General features: G+C 41.0%; 1 protein-coding gene across 1 annotated transcript in view; it reads right to left on the bottom strand.

The window, feature by feature from the left end:
* The window catches only part of ush2a (Usher syndrome 2A (autosomal recessive, mild)), a 929,735-nt gene that overhangs the window by 41,616 nt on the left and 869,943 nt on the right, over positions 1-18,176 (bottom strand). Inside the window, 2 exon segments of the mRNA XM_072580162.1 lie at positions 1,771-1,829; positions 17,007-17,095. Of these exon segments, the coding sequence (XP_072436263.1) occupies positions 1,771-1,829; positions 17,007-17,095 (148 nt within the window).

Raw genomic sequence — 18,176 nt, 5'->3', positions numbered from 1 at the left:
CTGTACAGTTTCACTCTCTCTCTCTTTCTCTCTCTCTCAATGAGGCTCGGTGAGTTTGGGATGTCTGGTCTGCAGTAGGATGGTTGGGTCTGTTTCCATGCTGTATGACTCTTAAGTTTCTATATGTAGATTAAACTTTTGCAAGATTATTGCAGTACCTTTCTTACTAGTTTTCAATATTTATTGATTTATCCTCTGTCCTACAATGTAGCTACTGTCAGGTGGACATAAACACTGCCAGCAATTAGTTACTTCCTTTTCTATTTCTTCCCTCCACCCAAACTGTTTCCAATGATTAGAATTAGAAATAGAATTAGCTTTATTGTCACATGTATGGTGAAAAGTTGACAAGTCAGCACTTATGGCACCATCTTTTGCTACAAATATACCTAGGTACAGATTCTTATGCATAAATCCTTAGAAAAAATTAGAAAAATAAGAAATAAACTGTCCAGCATTGCAGACCTTCACACCATCTTAGGTACAAAAGTAGAAAATTGTAGGAAAAAGTACAAAAACAAAGAAATAAAAAGTTCAGAATAATAGTTCTTCCAACCCAGTCCATGCCAGCACCTAGCCTTCCCATCACACCTGGCCTCACCTTGAGGCTCTCAAGGCCAGGATTCTGTGCTGAGGCCAGGAGCCTACACCGAGGCTGGGATTTCACTCTGGATTCACCTTGAGGCTGGGTGTCCGTGCTAAGACCGGGAGTTCATGTTGAGGCTAGAAGTCTATGTTGAGGCCAGGAATCTGTGCTGGCTTCTTCTTGAGGCTGGAGGTCTGTGCAGAAGCTGGGAGTCCATGCTGAGGCCGGAAGTTCGTATTGAGAGTAGAAGTGTGTGCTGAGGCCAGGAGTTGATGCTGAGGCCAGAAGTCCACTTTGAGGCAGGGAGTCTGTGCTGGCTTCGTCTTGAGGCTGGAAGTCCACAATGAGGTCAGAAGTCCCTGCTAAGGCTGGGAGTCCATGCTGAGGCCGGAAGTCTGTGCTGAGGCCAGGAGTTCATACTGAGGCTAGTAGCCCACATATAAGTCGGGAGTCTGCTGGCTTCTTCTTGAGGCTGGAAGTCTGTGCTGAGGCTGAGAGTCCGTGCTGAGGTCAGAAGTCCGTATTGAGTGTAGGAATCTGTGTTGAGGCCAAGAGTCTATGCTGAGGCTGGAAGTCCATGTTGAGGCTGGGTGTCTGTGCTGAGGCCAGGAGTCTGTGCTGGCTTCAACTTGAAACTCTTGAGGCTGGAAGTCTGTGCTGAGGCTGGGAGTCCATGCTGATATCAGAACTTTCAGAACATGATTAAGGCCTTAAGTCCTATGATTTTAATACCTGTTTTGGTTCCACCAGATACACATGGGGCTTCTCCTTCACAAACTAGTGCAAGACCATATTTCAAACCCTCAGCATTTAAATTTGTACCAGCAAGTAACACTTTTGGTCCCTCATAGTCCCTCACTGACATTTGACCCCCACCTTCTAGCAAGTTGCTGATTTATATTGACTGATTAAATGCAGTTAAGGAATGGATTGAAAATTTGCCCAAATTGCTGAGGTTGAGACAATTTGGGATAAACTGACCCTGAAATATCCATTGATAAAGGTCTCTGAGGCATGCTAAACTATTGTTAAAAGTATGGTGAGGCATATGCCAGATATACATTTTGGATAAAATAAAAATAAATGAGTATTTAGTTTGTCTTCCTCCTTGCAACTGCAGGAGTGATAAAAGCAACAATACTGGTGCTTACCAATAAGTCAACATTTCTGGTCTGGTTGTCAGCAAATAACCTGTACAAGCTGATAACTCCATTTGGTTGGGTAGGAGGAGTGAGTTTTCCTGCTGCTCAGCTTAAGTCCACTGAAATAAAGCTGGCAGGAGACAAGCTTTCAGGCGGGACTTGCTCTGTTCCAGAATGAGTTCATCCACTCGATGTTTATGCTCCAGAATTCACTGAACATACCTGAAGGTTAAAGAAAGATTATAGTAGAAAGAACACAAACTCTATTAAATAGTCATGCTTTAGCATCAGGAAACAATTTATTACATGAGAGAAGGCCAACAAGGCAAAATTGGAGCTTGCTTCACTAATTGTTATAGTACATAGCCAACTACATTGGAAATATTATCCTGTATGACCCCATCATAATGATAACAAACTCCACAAGTCACAGCATTCTTCTACTGTTACCTTTTACTTTCAAATTTTTTATCTTTTTATGTTTTCATATTTTTATTGCAATCTTTTAAAGCACAAAATTGAGAAATGATCTTGGTTTAGAGGTTCAAAAAATATAGAATCAGTTTGGGTAGAGACACCAGTCCTCTGACCAACCAGCGGATCCTTTCATCTTGCCTCAATATTCTCCTTATACCTGTTTGCCTTCATTAGGTGTCTAATTAGCTAATGGTCTTTTCATTGAGAAAGGGCAGTGTGACAGTAGCTATTTTAGTTTCTTCATTCATTTGAACCTGTCTCTCTCTGAACATCGTGAACTCATTCTTTCAGGTCAAATCCTGACATTGTTACCAAACCTACTGAAAAGGGTCATGCTGTTGTTATACAGCAAACTGACCTCTACCTTGCAAATGCCAACTGAATGCCAACTTAAGCTGAATGCCAACTCTCAGATATTTCTTTGTACCTCCTCCTGGATGATAACGCCAATCCCAAATATCAAGCCATTATTTCCAGGAATTTCACTGCCGTTAGTTCATTCCCAATGCTTCCCACCTCATAGCCTAACAACCCACTTCTACCTCCTCCTCAAAATTCACAAACAGGACATTGTTTCAGCATGATCCTGCCCCATTGAACTTATTTGTTCCTATATCAATTCTATTTTATCTTCCTGATTCAGTCTCTTTCCAACTGCATTCACAACTCTTTTGATTCCAAGCTTCTTACAATTAAGCCCAAACCATTCATATACACCACAAATAATAATGGCCTTAACAGCAAGCTCTGTGGACCTCCACTGAAAATAGATTTCCAGACCCCCACAGAAACATCCTTCTATCATCACCTTCAACTCCCAACTTTCTAACCAATTTGGGACACAATATGCGTCTTTGCCTTGGATCTCATTGATCTTACTTTGGTCTTGCTTTCTCAACCAGTCAGTCACAGAACACCTCATCTAAAGATCCTGTGGGCCACATCAAATGCATCACCATCATCAAGACCCCTGTTAACTCCTCAAAAAATTTGATCCAATTTGTCAAATACAGTGTTCCCTTAACAAATGAATGGTAACAAATTAATCAGTGTCTCTCCATGTGCAGATATATTCTGTCCCTCAAAGTTCCTTCTAATAACTTTCTCATCACCTGATTGGTTGATTGACCTATAATTTTCTGGTTTGTCCCTTTCTCACTTTTTTTAGTAATGGGATACAGTTCGTCATCCTCCAATCCTCTGGCACGTCAACTGTTACCAGAGAAGTTTTAAAAATTGTTGCCAGGAACTCTGATGTCTCCTCCCTTACCTCCCTGAACACCGATGCATCTCATTTGGCCCTTCAGATTTATTCGCTTTTAAGACAGCTAAACCACTAGCATCTCCTTGTGCCCTATCTTAATTTCTTCTAATATAGCATTGTCCTTCACCCAGATGTTTATAGCTGCATGATCTTTTTCTATTGTGAAGACTGAAGCAAAATGTTCATTGAGGAGTGTGTCCTCTCCTTTGGTGTCCACATACACAGATTTTCTCTCTGGTCCCTAATAGACCCTGCTCTTTTCCTAGTTATTCTCTTATTCTTTATATATTTTGAGATTAAAACCCTTTCAATTTCCCTGTAGTCTACCTGTTAATGCTTCCTCATGCATTGCTTTGCTTCCCTAATTTCCTTTTTTCCTGTACCTTTTATACTCCTCTAGGGACTCTGCCACTTTCAGCCCTTGTTATCTGTCACAAGCTTCTATTTGTTTCAATAATCTTAACTTTAATGTCCCTTTATACCTATGATTGGTCACACCTGTCATGATTCAAGAAGGACAAGGGGCTGCAGTGTTTAAAACAACAATAGCTTTTGTTAAGGAGGTGCCTACCCTACAAGACACAATGCTGGACTAAACTGGTTTCCTCCAAAATGGCTGATATCATCATCACATCATGTGAGCAGATTCTTAATGACAGTCCAATATATTCACCATTTTTTCCTTCTTTTCTTCTCTTTTCTGTAGTTTTTCTGCTCCCACCCACCAACTTTAAAGTTTTTAAATTTACCCAGAGGGAATGGAGAATAGAGGCAAGTCTGAGTCCAACCCGGCATGGGAGATCAATCAGAGACCATGCTGCACAGGAGGCGAGTTGCAGCCCAGAGCCCAGAGCGGGAGGCAGTCCAGGCCCAGCCTCTGAGTTGAATCCAGGAGATGAGTCCAAGCTGGAGGCCAGTGCATGGAGGCTGCAAGGCCTCGTGTTCTGAAGCCCGGTGGGCATGGACCCAGTGAAAAAGACAATAATTTGAGTACTTTTAAAGGTACTTCTATATTCTTATTCTGGCCTTTGAGTAGGTCAAGTACTTTTTAAAACTTTGTATTCCTATGCTGAACTTTTTCTTTCTACCCTTTCAGTTCTGTAACAAATACTCAAAGTATCTGTACCGAGGTACCCAGTATTCAAGATGGCACCAAAGCATTGACATTAAAAACCTCTCTCTGCATCCATTTGCGTGCATGTGACAATAAAGGCTATTGTATTGTATTCTATTCTATTCAGTTGCATAAATACACAACACCACCTTTTGACTTTATGAGGACATATTTGTCTTCTTCTCTCACTATTTTCTCCTGAAATACCTTTCACTGCTCAGATTCTGTTTTTCCTGCATTTACTGGACTATAAGATGGTTCAGAAGTAATCATATCAACCAAATTAATTCAGAAGGAACTGTATAATAACCACCCCCCCCTTTTTTTGCCCAACAGGTTGAGATTCTTTACTCCCAAGCTGTGGGAATAAAGCATTGGTTGCATTAAAACACAGCTGTTGAAAGGGAGTGGGAGATCAATTGATTTCACTATGGTAAGTTGAAGAAATTATAGAGGAAACTTTAGAAACAAGATCATAACTGTGTGGCATTTCACTTTATTTTAAAATGGGGCAGTACATTACCTTATATTCCTTATAAAAAAAATTTACTTGTGCCCAGCAGGCCAATTTTTTATTTTGTAATAAACTATGATCATTCTCTTAAACATTTTGGATTGGGGAGGAATTGTTTCCATTTCAAGCATGACTTATGATTGATCATGTTGCTGGGCTGCGTTGTAGAACAGAGCAACTTAGGGTTTCAGGTGCGTAGTTATTTGAAATTTACGTTACACATAGACAGGGTGGTTAAGAAGGTAGTTAGCACGCTTGCCTTCATTGCTCAGACCATTGAGTATAGAAATTGGGCTGTCATGTGGAGGTTATACAGGACGTTGGTGAGGCCTTTTGTAGAGTACTGTGTACAGTTCTGGTTGCGCTGCTACAGGAAGGATATTATTAAATTGGAGAAGGTGCAGAAAAAAATTACCAAGATGTTGCCAGATATGGAAGATTTGAGTTATAAAGATAGGCTGGGTTGTTTTTCACTGGAGCGTAGGTGTTTGTGGGATAACCTTATAGAGCTTTATAAAATCATGACGGACGTAGATAAAATGAATAGCAAGGGTCTATTCCCAGGAGTAGGGGAGTTCAAAACTAGATGGCATATTTTTAATGTGAGAGGAGAAAGATTTAAAAAGGACAGGAGGGGTGATTTTGTTTTCTACTGGAAGTTGATCGTATGTGGAATGAGCTCCAGAGGATGTGGTGGATGTAGGTACAGTTATAGCATTTAAAAGGCATTTGGATAAGTACATGAATAGGAAAGATTTGGAGGGATATGGGCCAAATGCAGACAAGTGAGATTAGTTCGGTTTGGGAACATGGTTGGTGTGGACTTGTTGGATTGAAGTTCTGTTTCCATGCTGTAAGACTCTATGACCCTACGACTCTAGTGCTTCTAGTTGACCTGGGCCAAATTGTATTATATATAAGTAAAATTAGTCTTTTCTTAGTTTAGAACTTTTATTCCCTGCTCATCCTTATGCTTTTCCATAAATATCCAAAATCCAACTGAGTATGGTCACTATTTTCTAAATGCTCCCTTACTGTTATGCCTTCATGGAAGAGACAGGTAGCATTGAGGAGGTGGAAGGCTGCAAAAGGACCTGGATGGGCTAGGAGTGTGGGCAAAGAAGTGGCAGATGGAAAGTGTGAGAAATGCACTTTGGTAGGAGAAATAGAGGTGTAGATTATTTTCTAAATGAGGAAAGGCTTCAGAAATCTGAAACACAAGGGACTTGGGAGTCCTAGTTCAGGATTCTCTTAAGATTAAAATGTAGGTTCAGTTAGCAATTAGAAAAGCAAATGTAATATCAGCATTCACTTCAAGAGTGCTTGAATACAAGAGCAGGGACATACTGCTGCGGTTGTATAAGACTTTGGTCGGACTGCACTTGGAATATTCTGAGCAGTTTTGGGCCCCATATCTAAGGAGGGATGTGTTAGCTTTGGATGAGGTCCGGAGGATATTTACCCCCAAGAATGAAAGACTTATTATATGAGAAGTGGTTGAGGACTCTGAGTCTGTATTTGATGAAGTTTAGAAGGATGACAGAGATCACATTGAAACATGCTGAATACTGAGAGGCCTGGATAGCATGGCCAAGTTGTTTCCACTAATAGGAGAGATCATGGTCCAAGCCTCAGAGTGAAGAGATAAGCCTTTAGAACTGAGAGGAACAGACATTTCTTTAGCCAGACGATGGTGAATCTGTGAAACTCATTGCTGCAAAAGACTGTGAATACCAAGTCATTGTGTTTCTGAATATTGAAATAGATCTTGTCTTGTTGGACTTTCCAAGAACTGGCTAAAAAAAGTTCCCTGGTTGCAAATTAAGCATTTTATTCTCATCCTACCTTACACATCTAGTCACAGAGTCATAGAGATGTACAGCATGGAAACAAACTCTTCAGTTCAACTTGTCCACACTGACTAGATATCCTAAATTAATCTAGTCCCATTTTCCAGCACTTGGCCCATATTCTTTGAAACACTTTCTATTCATATACCCATCCAGATGCCTTTTAAATGTTAAAAAGTTGTACCAGCCTCCACCACTTCCTCTGGCAGCTCATTCCATACACGCATCACCCTCTGCATGAAAGAGCTGCCCCTCAGCTCCCTCTTAAATCTTTCTCCTCTTACTTTAAACCTATGCCCTCTAGTTTTAGACTCCCCTAACCTGGGGAAATGACCTTGACTATTCCCTATCCATGCCCTTCATGATTTTATAAACCTCTGTAAGGTTGCCCCTTAGCCTCCAATGCTCCAAGGAAAATAGCCCCTGTCTATTCATCCTCTCCCTATGGCTCAAGCCCTCCAAATCTGGCAACATCCTTGTAAGTCTTTTCTGAACCCCTTCTGTCCCAGTTAATATTTGGGAAGTTAAAATCTGAGCTATTACTTCCTTATGCTTCTTAGATTTCTCTGAAATTTGATTACATAATTTATCCTTTATCTTTTCCTGACTGTTTGGGAGCATGTGGTCCACACTTAACAGCGTTTTTGCCCCTTTTGTGCTTTTTACCTCTACACATAAAACTTCATTTGATGATCCTTCCAAACATCATCCCTCCTGTCTGCTCTAACTGGTTCCTTGATCAACATTACAGCCCTACCTTCTTCTTCTATTGCCTTCTCTATCTCCCCTAAATAACCCATGACTTGGATTATTGAGCTACTGATCCTGCCTATCCTTTAGCCAAGTCTCAGTCATAGTTTATAATATCCATTGTAAATCCACCAAAACCCACAGCTATCACAACAACCTCAGACCCTTCTCACTATAAAGAGTCCAATCCATTCTCCCAGTTTCTTTATTTCCATTATATTTGTTCTGATTATTTTAGCTTCCACAGCAGTAAACCTTTGACCAAAGATTCATCCCAGCAGTGGTTGACAAAGCCTTTAATAGTGTCTGATCCATTTACTATTGATCTGTACTCAGTCTTCCCTTCCTTCTCTTCCCACACTGTGATAAAGCTTTCTCTGTCTTCACTTTCTACCCCACCAGCTTCTACATTCAGAAGATCATTGTCTACCATTTCTGCCACTGAGCTTGATGCCACTGCCAAACACTTCTCCTCCTCCTCCCCTTCTGAAAGAACTGTTCCCTCCAAGACATCCTGATGCACCCTCAACAATTTGGCACACCCATCCATATAACAACTGAAGGTGTAACACCTACCCTTTTCTTAGCATCCAAGGCCTCAGTACTGCTTCCAGGTGAAGGAACAACCTACAGTTACTTATTTCAATTTGGTGAACTGTATTTGCTGCTCACAAAGGCACTCCTTTATTTTTGGGGGATGAAACATAGATTGGGTGACCACTTCGCAGAACCTATCCCTCCAGTTGCTTGCTATTTTAATTCACCACCTTGCTCTTGGCTCACATTTCTATCATTGAATTGCTGTTAAGCTCAACACAAACTTGAAGGTCAGCACATTGTCTTTCAATTTGATAGTTTACAGCCTTTTGGACTCAACTAAGTTCATCAATATGACTGCCATGTGTTGGTCTTAAATCTTATTTCACATGTTTTTGCTATGGATGTAGCCATTCATTGTTCTTCCATTCACATTCACTACAGACAACCATTATCACTCCCTTTTGTTCAATTGCCATTAAATCTTTTCTACCTTATTCCACCCCTTCCCTTTTGTGCAGTCCGCCCACTTTCAAAGGCATAAAACCCATCACATTATTATCTTACGTCTGTTCTAAGGCATAGAGTCATAGAGATGTACAGCATGGAAACAGACCCTTCGCTCCAACTCGTCCATGCCGACCAGATATCCCAACTCAATCTAGTCCCACCTGCCAGCACCCGGACCATATCCCTCCAAACCCTTCCTATTCATAAACCCATCTAGGTGCCTTTTAAATGTTATGATTTGGAGATGCCGGTGTTGGACTGGGGTGTACAAAGTTAAAAATCACACAACACCAGATTATAGTCCAACAGGTTTAATTAGAAGCACTAGCTTTTTGAGCACCGCTCCGATATCAAGTGATTGTGGCTGATCACCTGATGAAAGAGCGGCACTCCGAACGCTATTGTGCTCCCAATTGAACCTGTTGGACTATAACCTGGTGTTGTGTGATTTTTACCTTTTAAATGTTGCAATTGTACTAGCCTCCACCACTTCCTCTGGCAGCTCATTCCATACATGTACCATCCTATGTGTGAAAAAGTTGTCCCTTAGTCTCTTTTATATCTTTCCCCTCTCCCACTAAACCTATGCCCTCTAATTCTGGACTTCCCCACCCCAGGCAAAAGACTTTGTTTATTTATCCTATCCATGCTCCTCATAATTTTGAAAACCACTATAAGGTCACCCCTCAGCCTCCGACGCTCCAGGGAAAACAGCTCAGCCTCTTCAGCCTCTCCCTATAGCTCAAATTCTCCAACCCAGGCAACATCTTTGTAAATCTTTTCTGAACCCTTTCAAATTTCACAACATCTTTCCGATAGGAAGGAGACCAGAATTGCACGCAATATTCCAAAAGTGGCCTAACCAATGTTCTGGACAGCCACAACATGGCCTCCCAACTCCTGTACTCAATAACCTGACTGATAAAGGAAAGCATACCAACTGCCTTCTTCACTATCCTATCCACCTGCAAATCCACTTTCAAGGATCTATGAACCTCCACTCCAAGGTCTCTTTGTTCAGCAACACTCCTTAGGACCTTACCATTAAGTGTATAAGTCCTGCTCTGATTTGCTTTCACAAAATGCAGCACTTCACATTTATCTGAATTAAACTCCATCTGCCACCTCTCAGCCCATTGGCCCATCTGATCAAGAACCTGTTGTAATCTGAGGTAACCTTCTTCATTGTCCACTACTCCTCCAATTTTGGTGTCATCTGCAAACTTACTAACTATACTTCTTATGCTCACATTCAAATCATTTATGTAAATGACAAAAAGTAGTGGACTCAGCACCGATCCTTGTGGCACTCCACTGGTCACAGGCCTCCAATCTGAAAAACAACTCTCCACCACCACCCTCTGTCTTCTACCTTTGAGCCAGTTCTGTATCCAAATGGCTAGTTCTCCCTGTATTCCATGAGATCTAACCTTGCTAACCAGTGTCCCATGGGGAACCTTGTTGAACACCTTACTGAAGTCCATATAGATTACATCCTCTGATCTGCTATCATCAAATCTCTTTGTTACTTCTTCAAAAACTCAATCAAGTTTGTGAGACATGATTTCCCATGTACAAAGCCATGTTGACTATCCCAAGTCAGTCCTTGCCTTTCCAAAAACAGGTACATCCTGGTGGGTGGCACGGTGGTAGAGTGGTACAGTGGTTAGCACTGCTGCCTCACAGCGCCAGAGACCCGGGTTCAATTCCCGCCTCAGGCGACTGACTGTGTGGAGTTTGCACATTCTCCCGGTGTCTGCGTGGGTTTCCTCCGGGTGCTCCGGTTTCCTCCCACGATCCAAAAATGTGCAGGTTAGGTGAATTGACCATGCTAAATTGCCTGTAGTGTGCGAGGGTAAATGTAGGGGAATGGGTCTGGGTGGGTGCGCTTCGGCGGGTCGGTGTGGACTTGTTGGGCCAAAGGGCCTGTTTCCACACTCTAAGTAATCCTGTCCCTCAGGGTTTTCCCCATCACTGACAACCGGCTCACTGTTCTAAACTTCCCTGGCTTGTCCTTGCCATCCTTCTTAAACATTGGCACCACGTTAGCCAACCTCCAGTGTTCCAGCACCTCACCTCTGACTGTCAATGATAAAAATATCTCAGCTAGGGGCCAAGCAATCACTTCCTTCCCTTCCCACAAAGTTCTAGGGTACACCTGATCAGGTCCTGGGGATTTATCCACTTTTATATGTTTCAAGACATCCAGCACTTCCTCCTCTGTAATATGCACATTTTTTAAGATGTCACTGTCTATTTCCCTACATTCTATATCTTCCATGTCCTTTTCCACAGTAAATACTGATGCAAAATACTCATTTAAAACCCCCCCATCTCCTGCAGCTCCACACAAAGGCCGCCTTGCTGATTTTTGAGGGACCCTATTCTCTCCCTAGTTACCTTTTTGTCTTTAATGTATTTGCAAAAACCCTTTGGATTCTCCTTAACTCTATTTGCCAAAACTGTCTCATGTCCCCTTTTTGCCCTCCTGATTTTCCTCTTAAGTATACTCCTACTGCCTTTACACTCTTCTAAGGATTCACTCGATCTATCCTGTCTATATCTCTCATATGCTTGCTTTTTATTCTTAACCAAATCCTCAATTTTTTTAGTCATCCAGCATTCCCTATGCCTACCAGCCTTTCCTTTCACCCTGACAGGAATATTCTGTCTCTGGACTCTCGTTAGCTCATTTCTGAAGTCTTCCCATTTTCCAGCCGTCCCTTTACCTGCGAACATTTGCCACAATCAGCTTTTGAAAGTTCTTGCATAATACCATCAAAATTAGCCTTCCTCCAATTTAGAACTTCAACTTTTAGATCTGATCTATTCTTTTCCATCACTATTTTAAAACTAATAGAATTATAGTTATGGCATTCCATTGTTCCGTGTTTGATTATGTGTGTCTGTTTACTGTTGTTGCTCATTTTTTTTGCTTGCTGCAACCTGGATGTAGACTCATAGAAGGAAAGGGATGAGGTTCTGCAGAGAGAATACAGGTATAGGAAACTAGATAGGTGTTTAAAATGTAAGTCCGAGGATAGTAATATCTGGGCTACTACTAAATCAGTGCCACGTGCTATTGTGAATAAAAGTACGAATTCAACTCAAACCGTTCCTCTCTCCAAGGACCTGTTGAGTCTTTCCAGCACTTACTGCTTTTATTTAAGACTTATAGCATTTGTAGTATTTTGCTTTTTTATTTTATGCACAGGAAGCAAGCCCAACATTACATTCCTCAAGTGCTCCTTCGCTGCCTCAAAGACCCGCCTTAGATTAGTGCAGAGCCAAAACAATATTAAAATGAGGTTGCTTTGACTAATCAAACCAATTTCTGAAATGTATTTATGCTAGTTAATTTTTGGATCTGTTTGATAAGTTATACGTAAACAGATCGGATGCTGCCATCACGTACCAGTTAAGGGAATTTCCCACTTCATCAAAGCGCATCCTTTGGAGAATGATTTTAAGTCGCTCTGGAGATTGTTAGACCAGCATTTGATTGTTTTAGCTGGAGGAATATTGCATTAAAATGTCTTTTCACTACATTCTGAACATGTAGTATTGTTCTGTCATTATAGTTTGATGCAGTTGCTGCTGTCACTGGAGTTCTGCTGAGTTTATCATTTGATCTAGAAAATGAGGATTAGTTACCCCAGCGAGGGTAAGTCATACAGACATATGAATTAGGAGCATGTGCTGACCACTTGACTTCTCAACCCTAATCCATCGCCATTCAATCCAGCAATGACTGGAAGAAGAAAGTTGCAGGAGAGAATTAGGGCAACCCAATATGCTTTCTGTCTTCGGGGACCAGCTGCTAGGTCGCAACCACACAGAGGAGCAATGCATCCGGCACCCTCTTTTTATAAGTGAAGCAAATACAGAACTGTTCCACTCATTGCATAGTCAATTGAAGCTCCACACTAGAGTACAGATAGCCCTAAATTGTAGATCTCTAAGTCACCGTAGCCCTGATTTTCAGTGGGAAAGGATCATTTCAGTCTGCAACAAATTACTTAGATGACATAACATGGTTTGTAATCTGCAGCATCAGGGACATCCTCAAGTTTTGGTACTCCAGGAAAATTGATTCCAACTCTTTCTCCATGGAGTAAGAGTGCAAGGAATAATTGATTGAGTACAAATGACCCTGCATGGTATGTCCCAGGATCCATGCATGTGAATAGGAAGTTATTCTGCTCCTCAATTAGATCCACTTTTCTGATCATAGTCATTTCAACTTTTCCAGTGCCAACCATCAAGACATTCTTTCTATCTACTGGCTGTCTAGTGTTAGGCTACTTGCTGGGTGACAGGTTTTACATATGCACTCCCCAAGTTTTCTTTTCACGTGTCATAAAACAGCTATATAGGCCACGCTTGGAATACTGCGTACAATTCCAGTAACCCTTCTATAGGAAGGGTGTTGTTAAACATGAAAGGGTGCAGAAAAGATTTTCAAGGATGTTGCCAGGACTGGAGGGTTATATGGAGAGGCTGATTAAGCTGGGACTTTTATTCCTGGAGCGTCAGAGATTTTGGGGTGACCTATAGAGGTTTATAAAATCATGAAGGGCGTGGATAGAGTGAATTGCAAAGGTCTTATTCCGAGGGTAGAGGAGTCCAAAACTACGGGGCATAAGTTGAAGATGAGAGGGGAATGATTTAAAAAGTACCCTGAGGGGTAGCTTTCTCACACAGAGAGTGTATGGAATGAGCTGCCAGAAGAAGTGGTGGAGGCTGATACAATTACAACATTTAAAGGGCATCTGGATTTGTATACGAACAGGAAGGATTTAGAGGGATATGGGCCAAATATTGACAAATGAGACTAGGTCAGATTGAGATATCTGGTTGACATGGATGAGTTGATCTGAAGGGTCTATTTCTGTGCTGAATGACTCTATGACTCTATGTGGTTTCTTTCAGTGTGTGGACCCTTTTAATGCATTTTTTGGAAAACAATGCAGTACCAGGTATCAGAGTGAATGGGCACCATCTTAATCTTTAGCCATTCTGCTGCACTTCTGCAACACATAGAGCTGTAGATCTATGGAGTTCAAGGTGCTCAATGTCCAGACTCTATCTTGACAGATATTTTCATATTTTATACTAACATGATAATTCCTTTTATCAAATATTTAATTTCTTTAAAGACACTGTGTCTTGTTCTATGCTAAGTGACTGTTACAAACAGGTTGCCATCAACAGTGACAGGTTTCTGTATGCATTCAGAATTTTCATAAACAGAAATGTGACAAATAAGAAAATGAATGGACACTGGTATTCAATTATTTCAACAAAATACAGTACATGCAAGTGATAGTAACCACAGCAGAATGAATACTAATTTAGCAGGGTCATGAGATTAATACGTGGAGATGTTAATGTAATGCAGACTTACACTGTGGTCTATCAGCTGGCAGTAAGATGTTGCTCTGTGATCTATGTGCTGTTCTAATACACACACAGCTCGATTTTTACTTTACCAAATAGATGTGTGTTAGGTTTATCACTTTGGTTTAATAGAACAATGTGATTTATGGCACCAATGGATCTCTAACAATTGGCAGATGTTTAACAAGGAGCATTGGGTTTCTAGTCTATCCTGTCAGTTCATCAATTTGATTAAAGTTTAGTTGTACAATTCTCCTATTAAAGTGCAATAAATTAGGTTTAACTATTAATTAAATGAAATTATTCTGGAATTCTTTATTATTTTCTGTTAAATTCCTTAAATCTGAGGAATTTGCATTAGCTCATATCTAAAGAAGTGACAATGAATGAATTCGACCTCATGAGAAAGTACCGTAAAATTAGAAAGAGATTATAATTTAATTAAATAGTGAAGAGTGTAAGACCAAAACTTGATATTTTGCTGTCTTGTGAAAGCAGCAATTTGACTGTTATAGTACTACTTTATGTATATTACATAAAACTAAGGTAGGTTATTTGAGGGAATAGTAAAATCATTAAAAGAAGGAAATGGTAGTCAATTGTAAAACTGGCAATGAGCAAGATTCCTCAGCCTTGACTCATACCTATAATAAACACAACAAATAATCAATTATTCTGCGTTTCCCTTCATGGTCTCATCAATTGACTCTGATTGAATGGAATCAATTTCCCTTCATGTAGCACCTTGAGTCTGTTAGTCTTAAGCCTTAAGACACCCTTACCTATTTCTGGGGGTACAATATGGAGGAAAAGTCCTCATGTCAGGCATCTGCCCCATTTGTATTTAACAGACTGCCAACTGTGGGCCCGAGAGTTGGGTGGTTGCAGCTGCTCCACTGTGTTTGAAGTACAAATTCATTTAATTTAAAGGATCCTGAAAAGATACTATTGACTGTAGCCATATTTACACTTTTTCCATTATTCACTGACCAAGTGCAGACGATCCTCATTAAAGCAATTCCATGACTCCAAATACCTACAAGTTTAAAGAGACATCTGTCAAAAGGTGCAGAGATCGATTTTCAGTCATCATATGATGAACAGTTTTTTGAGATACTTATTGCAATAGAGACACTGACAAAGTTTTTTTAGGAAAGTTGGGAAACTTTTTTACCTCAAAACCCCTTAATTAACAGAACAATAGTCTTCTACGGCATATTTTTATAGATGTTCATGAAGAAAGAAGAGAGTGAAGCAGAAGCCTGTTTAAATGTCAAGGAATGGGAGTGTCATTGGAGAAGGCTGGTTCCATTTGAATTAGGGGCGACAACTGCAACTCAATGAGAAACATTTACAACCTAATATCCACCTGAATGTTGGATCGTACTGCAAGGAGAACTGTGGCTGCAACAAGAACAGCATGTCACGACATTGCCCATTGTTTTGCTAAGTCAGGAGATGGCCTTCCCTACAACCAGGAGCTCATAGATTGTTGTGTTATCTACACAATAGATGAAAACAAAATCCAGGTATAAATTAAAAGCCTTAGAAAAAGATGATGTGGATGTGGCTGCGGCAAACAATCTCCAGGATGGACCTCATGTCCTTTGAAGTTTTCTGTGCAGGTGGTTCTTCTATATTGCGATGGTTGTGTTCTTGTGCAAATGCAACATTATAGAAAAATGGTGCTTCGGAAACAGCGTTTAAAGTGTTGGTGATGTAATTGTGTTACAGCTAACACACATTTCAAACGTTCGTACTTTAGAAACAATACCCCCAATTCGTCAATTGGATTACAGCGAATTCGCATTAACAAAACACATATTATAGCAGAACAATCTGTATGTCAATCCATATGATACATACCACAGAATTGTTGTTCAGTCAGATATCACGGCATTTATTGACAACACTATCTGTATATGTGGCTACAACATCACAGACTTACCCACATAAGTCTGCATCTTACAGTTTTTTGGCTAATTCAAGTTGTGTTGATTTTGTTGGAGAGATTTTCACTATGAGGTTGAGTGCATTTTCTTCCCTAACCTTATCAATCTCATCATATTGATTTCTGTTCCCTCCCTGATGGTAGGTATCACATCCAATTTCTGCCCCATCTTACCACATGCCATTCTTGAAACAATCTCTGTTTCACTCACTGATTATCCTGGAACTGACCAACATCTCTGATCCAAGCACCATCTTTAAAATTCTGGCAAGCCCTGTCAGTCTGGAGTTGCCCTGCCTGTTTCCTGATAGTGGCCCTGGACATAACAGATGGGAAGTCAGTGCCTTGATTTGTGGGCAGAATCCTTGAGCTGGATTGGCTGGTGCATAGTTGGGACATCCCTCGGTCCACAGGACTGACAATCAAGACCACAACACCAGACTACGCCTGGTATGAGATTGCCACCAGTGTAAAATTAATCTCAGGCTCTGGAGAAACAGCCAACACTGTAGAAAGGCTGATTACTTTCCCCAATCCACCATCTTCTCTTTGATTCCTCACCCTTACTCTTTCACTGTACCCATCTCCCACCAAGGCTCATGCTCTATCATTCTCATTATTTCTGTCAACATCTGCCCCACGTGTCCTCATTCAGTCCGACTCCAACACCATTAACCTTCCATGGCCTCTGACCTGCCAGTTCAAATGCTTCGGAAACATCCACAACTGGCAATTAATAGCTGTGCAATCCATTTTCATCTTCCATAATACATGCCTCTCTCTCATACCAGGAGCATGGTTTGCAGCCCATCATTTGGCTACTCATCTCTTAGGAGGAAAGATTCCTGACTTGACTTCCTTGAGTAGGACGTAGACTGATATTGGAGGCTGCCTTCTGGAGGCTGACTTACTGTGCAGGATTCCCTGAGTGAAGGTCACCCCTGGTCTTGACTGAGCTCTGCTGACAACTTGACAAGCCTCTGACCGCTGGCTGTCTACACTAAGTGGCAAAGCAAAATAATAATAGTATGAGCCTGGTATCTTTTTTGAGGGGACAAAATGCAAAATGGCAAGACAAGACAAGACAATGTAAGGCAAGGATGCTGTGAGCATCCAGGTGGATACAGATTAAATGAACATTATGACAGCAAGTGAACAGCTCAGAAATGCAGCCTCCATTAGCTGGGTGTGTCCCTGAGAACAGTGTCCTTGTAGCAACATTAAAATGAGAGTTGTTAGACTGTGGTGCAGCCTTCAAATGCAGAAGCATCCTGTAAGTAGAGCGGAATGTGCCATGAAGGTTTCTAGAGGCTGGCATATGTCAAATGCCCGTGTCCATTGATGTGGGCTGAGTATTGCCAATGTCCATTGAGCATGGTCTGAGATGTTGGTGTGCAGTGTCCAACATGGAAGTCATTTGAAGCAAGCACTGAGCTCAATCCACCAAACACCTGCTATTGTTTCCATGTCAGGTTTGTCTAATGTCTCATTTGTTGGGCAAGTTTGTAAGATTGCAACCTGATTATTAATGATGCAAGTTGGGTCATCAACAAGGATTTCAACTTATGTTAATATCGGTCAAATGGCACTCACTGCTGTCAAGGTAGAATCTTGCCATGCCGCTTATGAAAAGCTTAAAAGATGGGGTGGGATAATATTAGCGTCAAGATAAGCCTCACCAACCATCTTGCTCGATTCTGACACATATCTCACTATATCTCATGTCACTCAGGCATCTACAAAATTCCACTAAATCTAGTGTCTGGTGTTCTTAATTTACACAACTGACTGACCAAACACACTGACTCCACAGAGTGAGTGACTGAAGAAAAAGTGGATATCTTTGTGTTAGATTATCACATGTTATGCAAGTGCCTAAAAGGTACAGGCCTGTCTGGTCCAGAATCTATGCATCAATATAAAATCCCTTGTTTTATCTTTAAAGAATACAAATTCTTTTCTGATGAAAATGCACAAGAATGCATGTAAATATACTTTCTCTGTACAACTTGGCTGTATAGCTTCACTCTATGATGCGCTATCTGCTGTTATGAATGGATTTGTATCACTTGTCATTGAGG

Source organism: Chiloscyllium punctatum, chromosome 11 (assembly GCF_047496795.1).
Source record: "Chiloscyllium punctatum isolate Juve2018m chromosome 11, sChiPun1.3, whole genome shotgun sequence".
NCBI lineage: Eukaryota > Metazoa > Chordata > Chondrichthyes > Orectolobiformes > Hemiscylliidae > Chiloscyllium > Chiloscyllium punctatum.
This window is presented reverse-complemented; position numbering and strand designations above follow the sequence as displayed.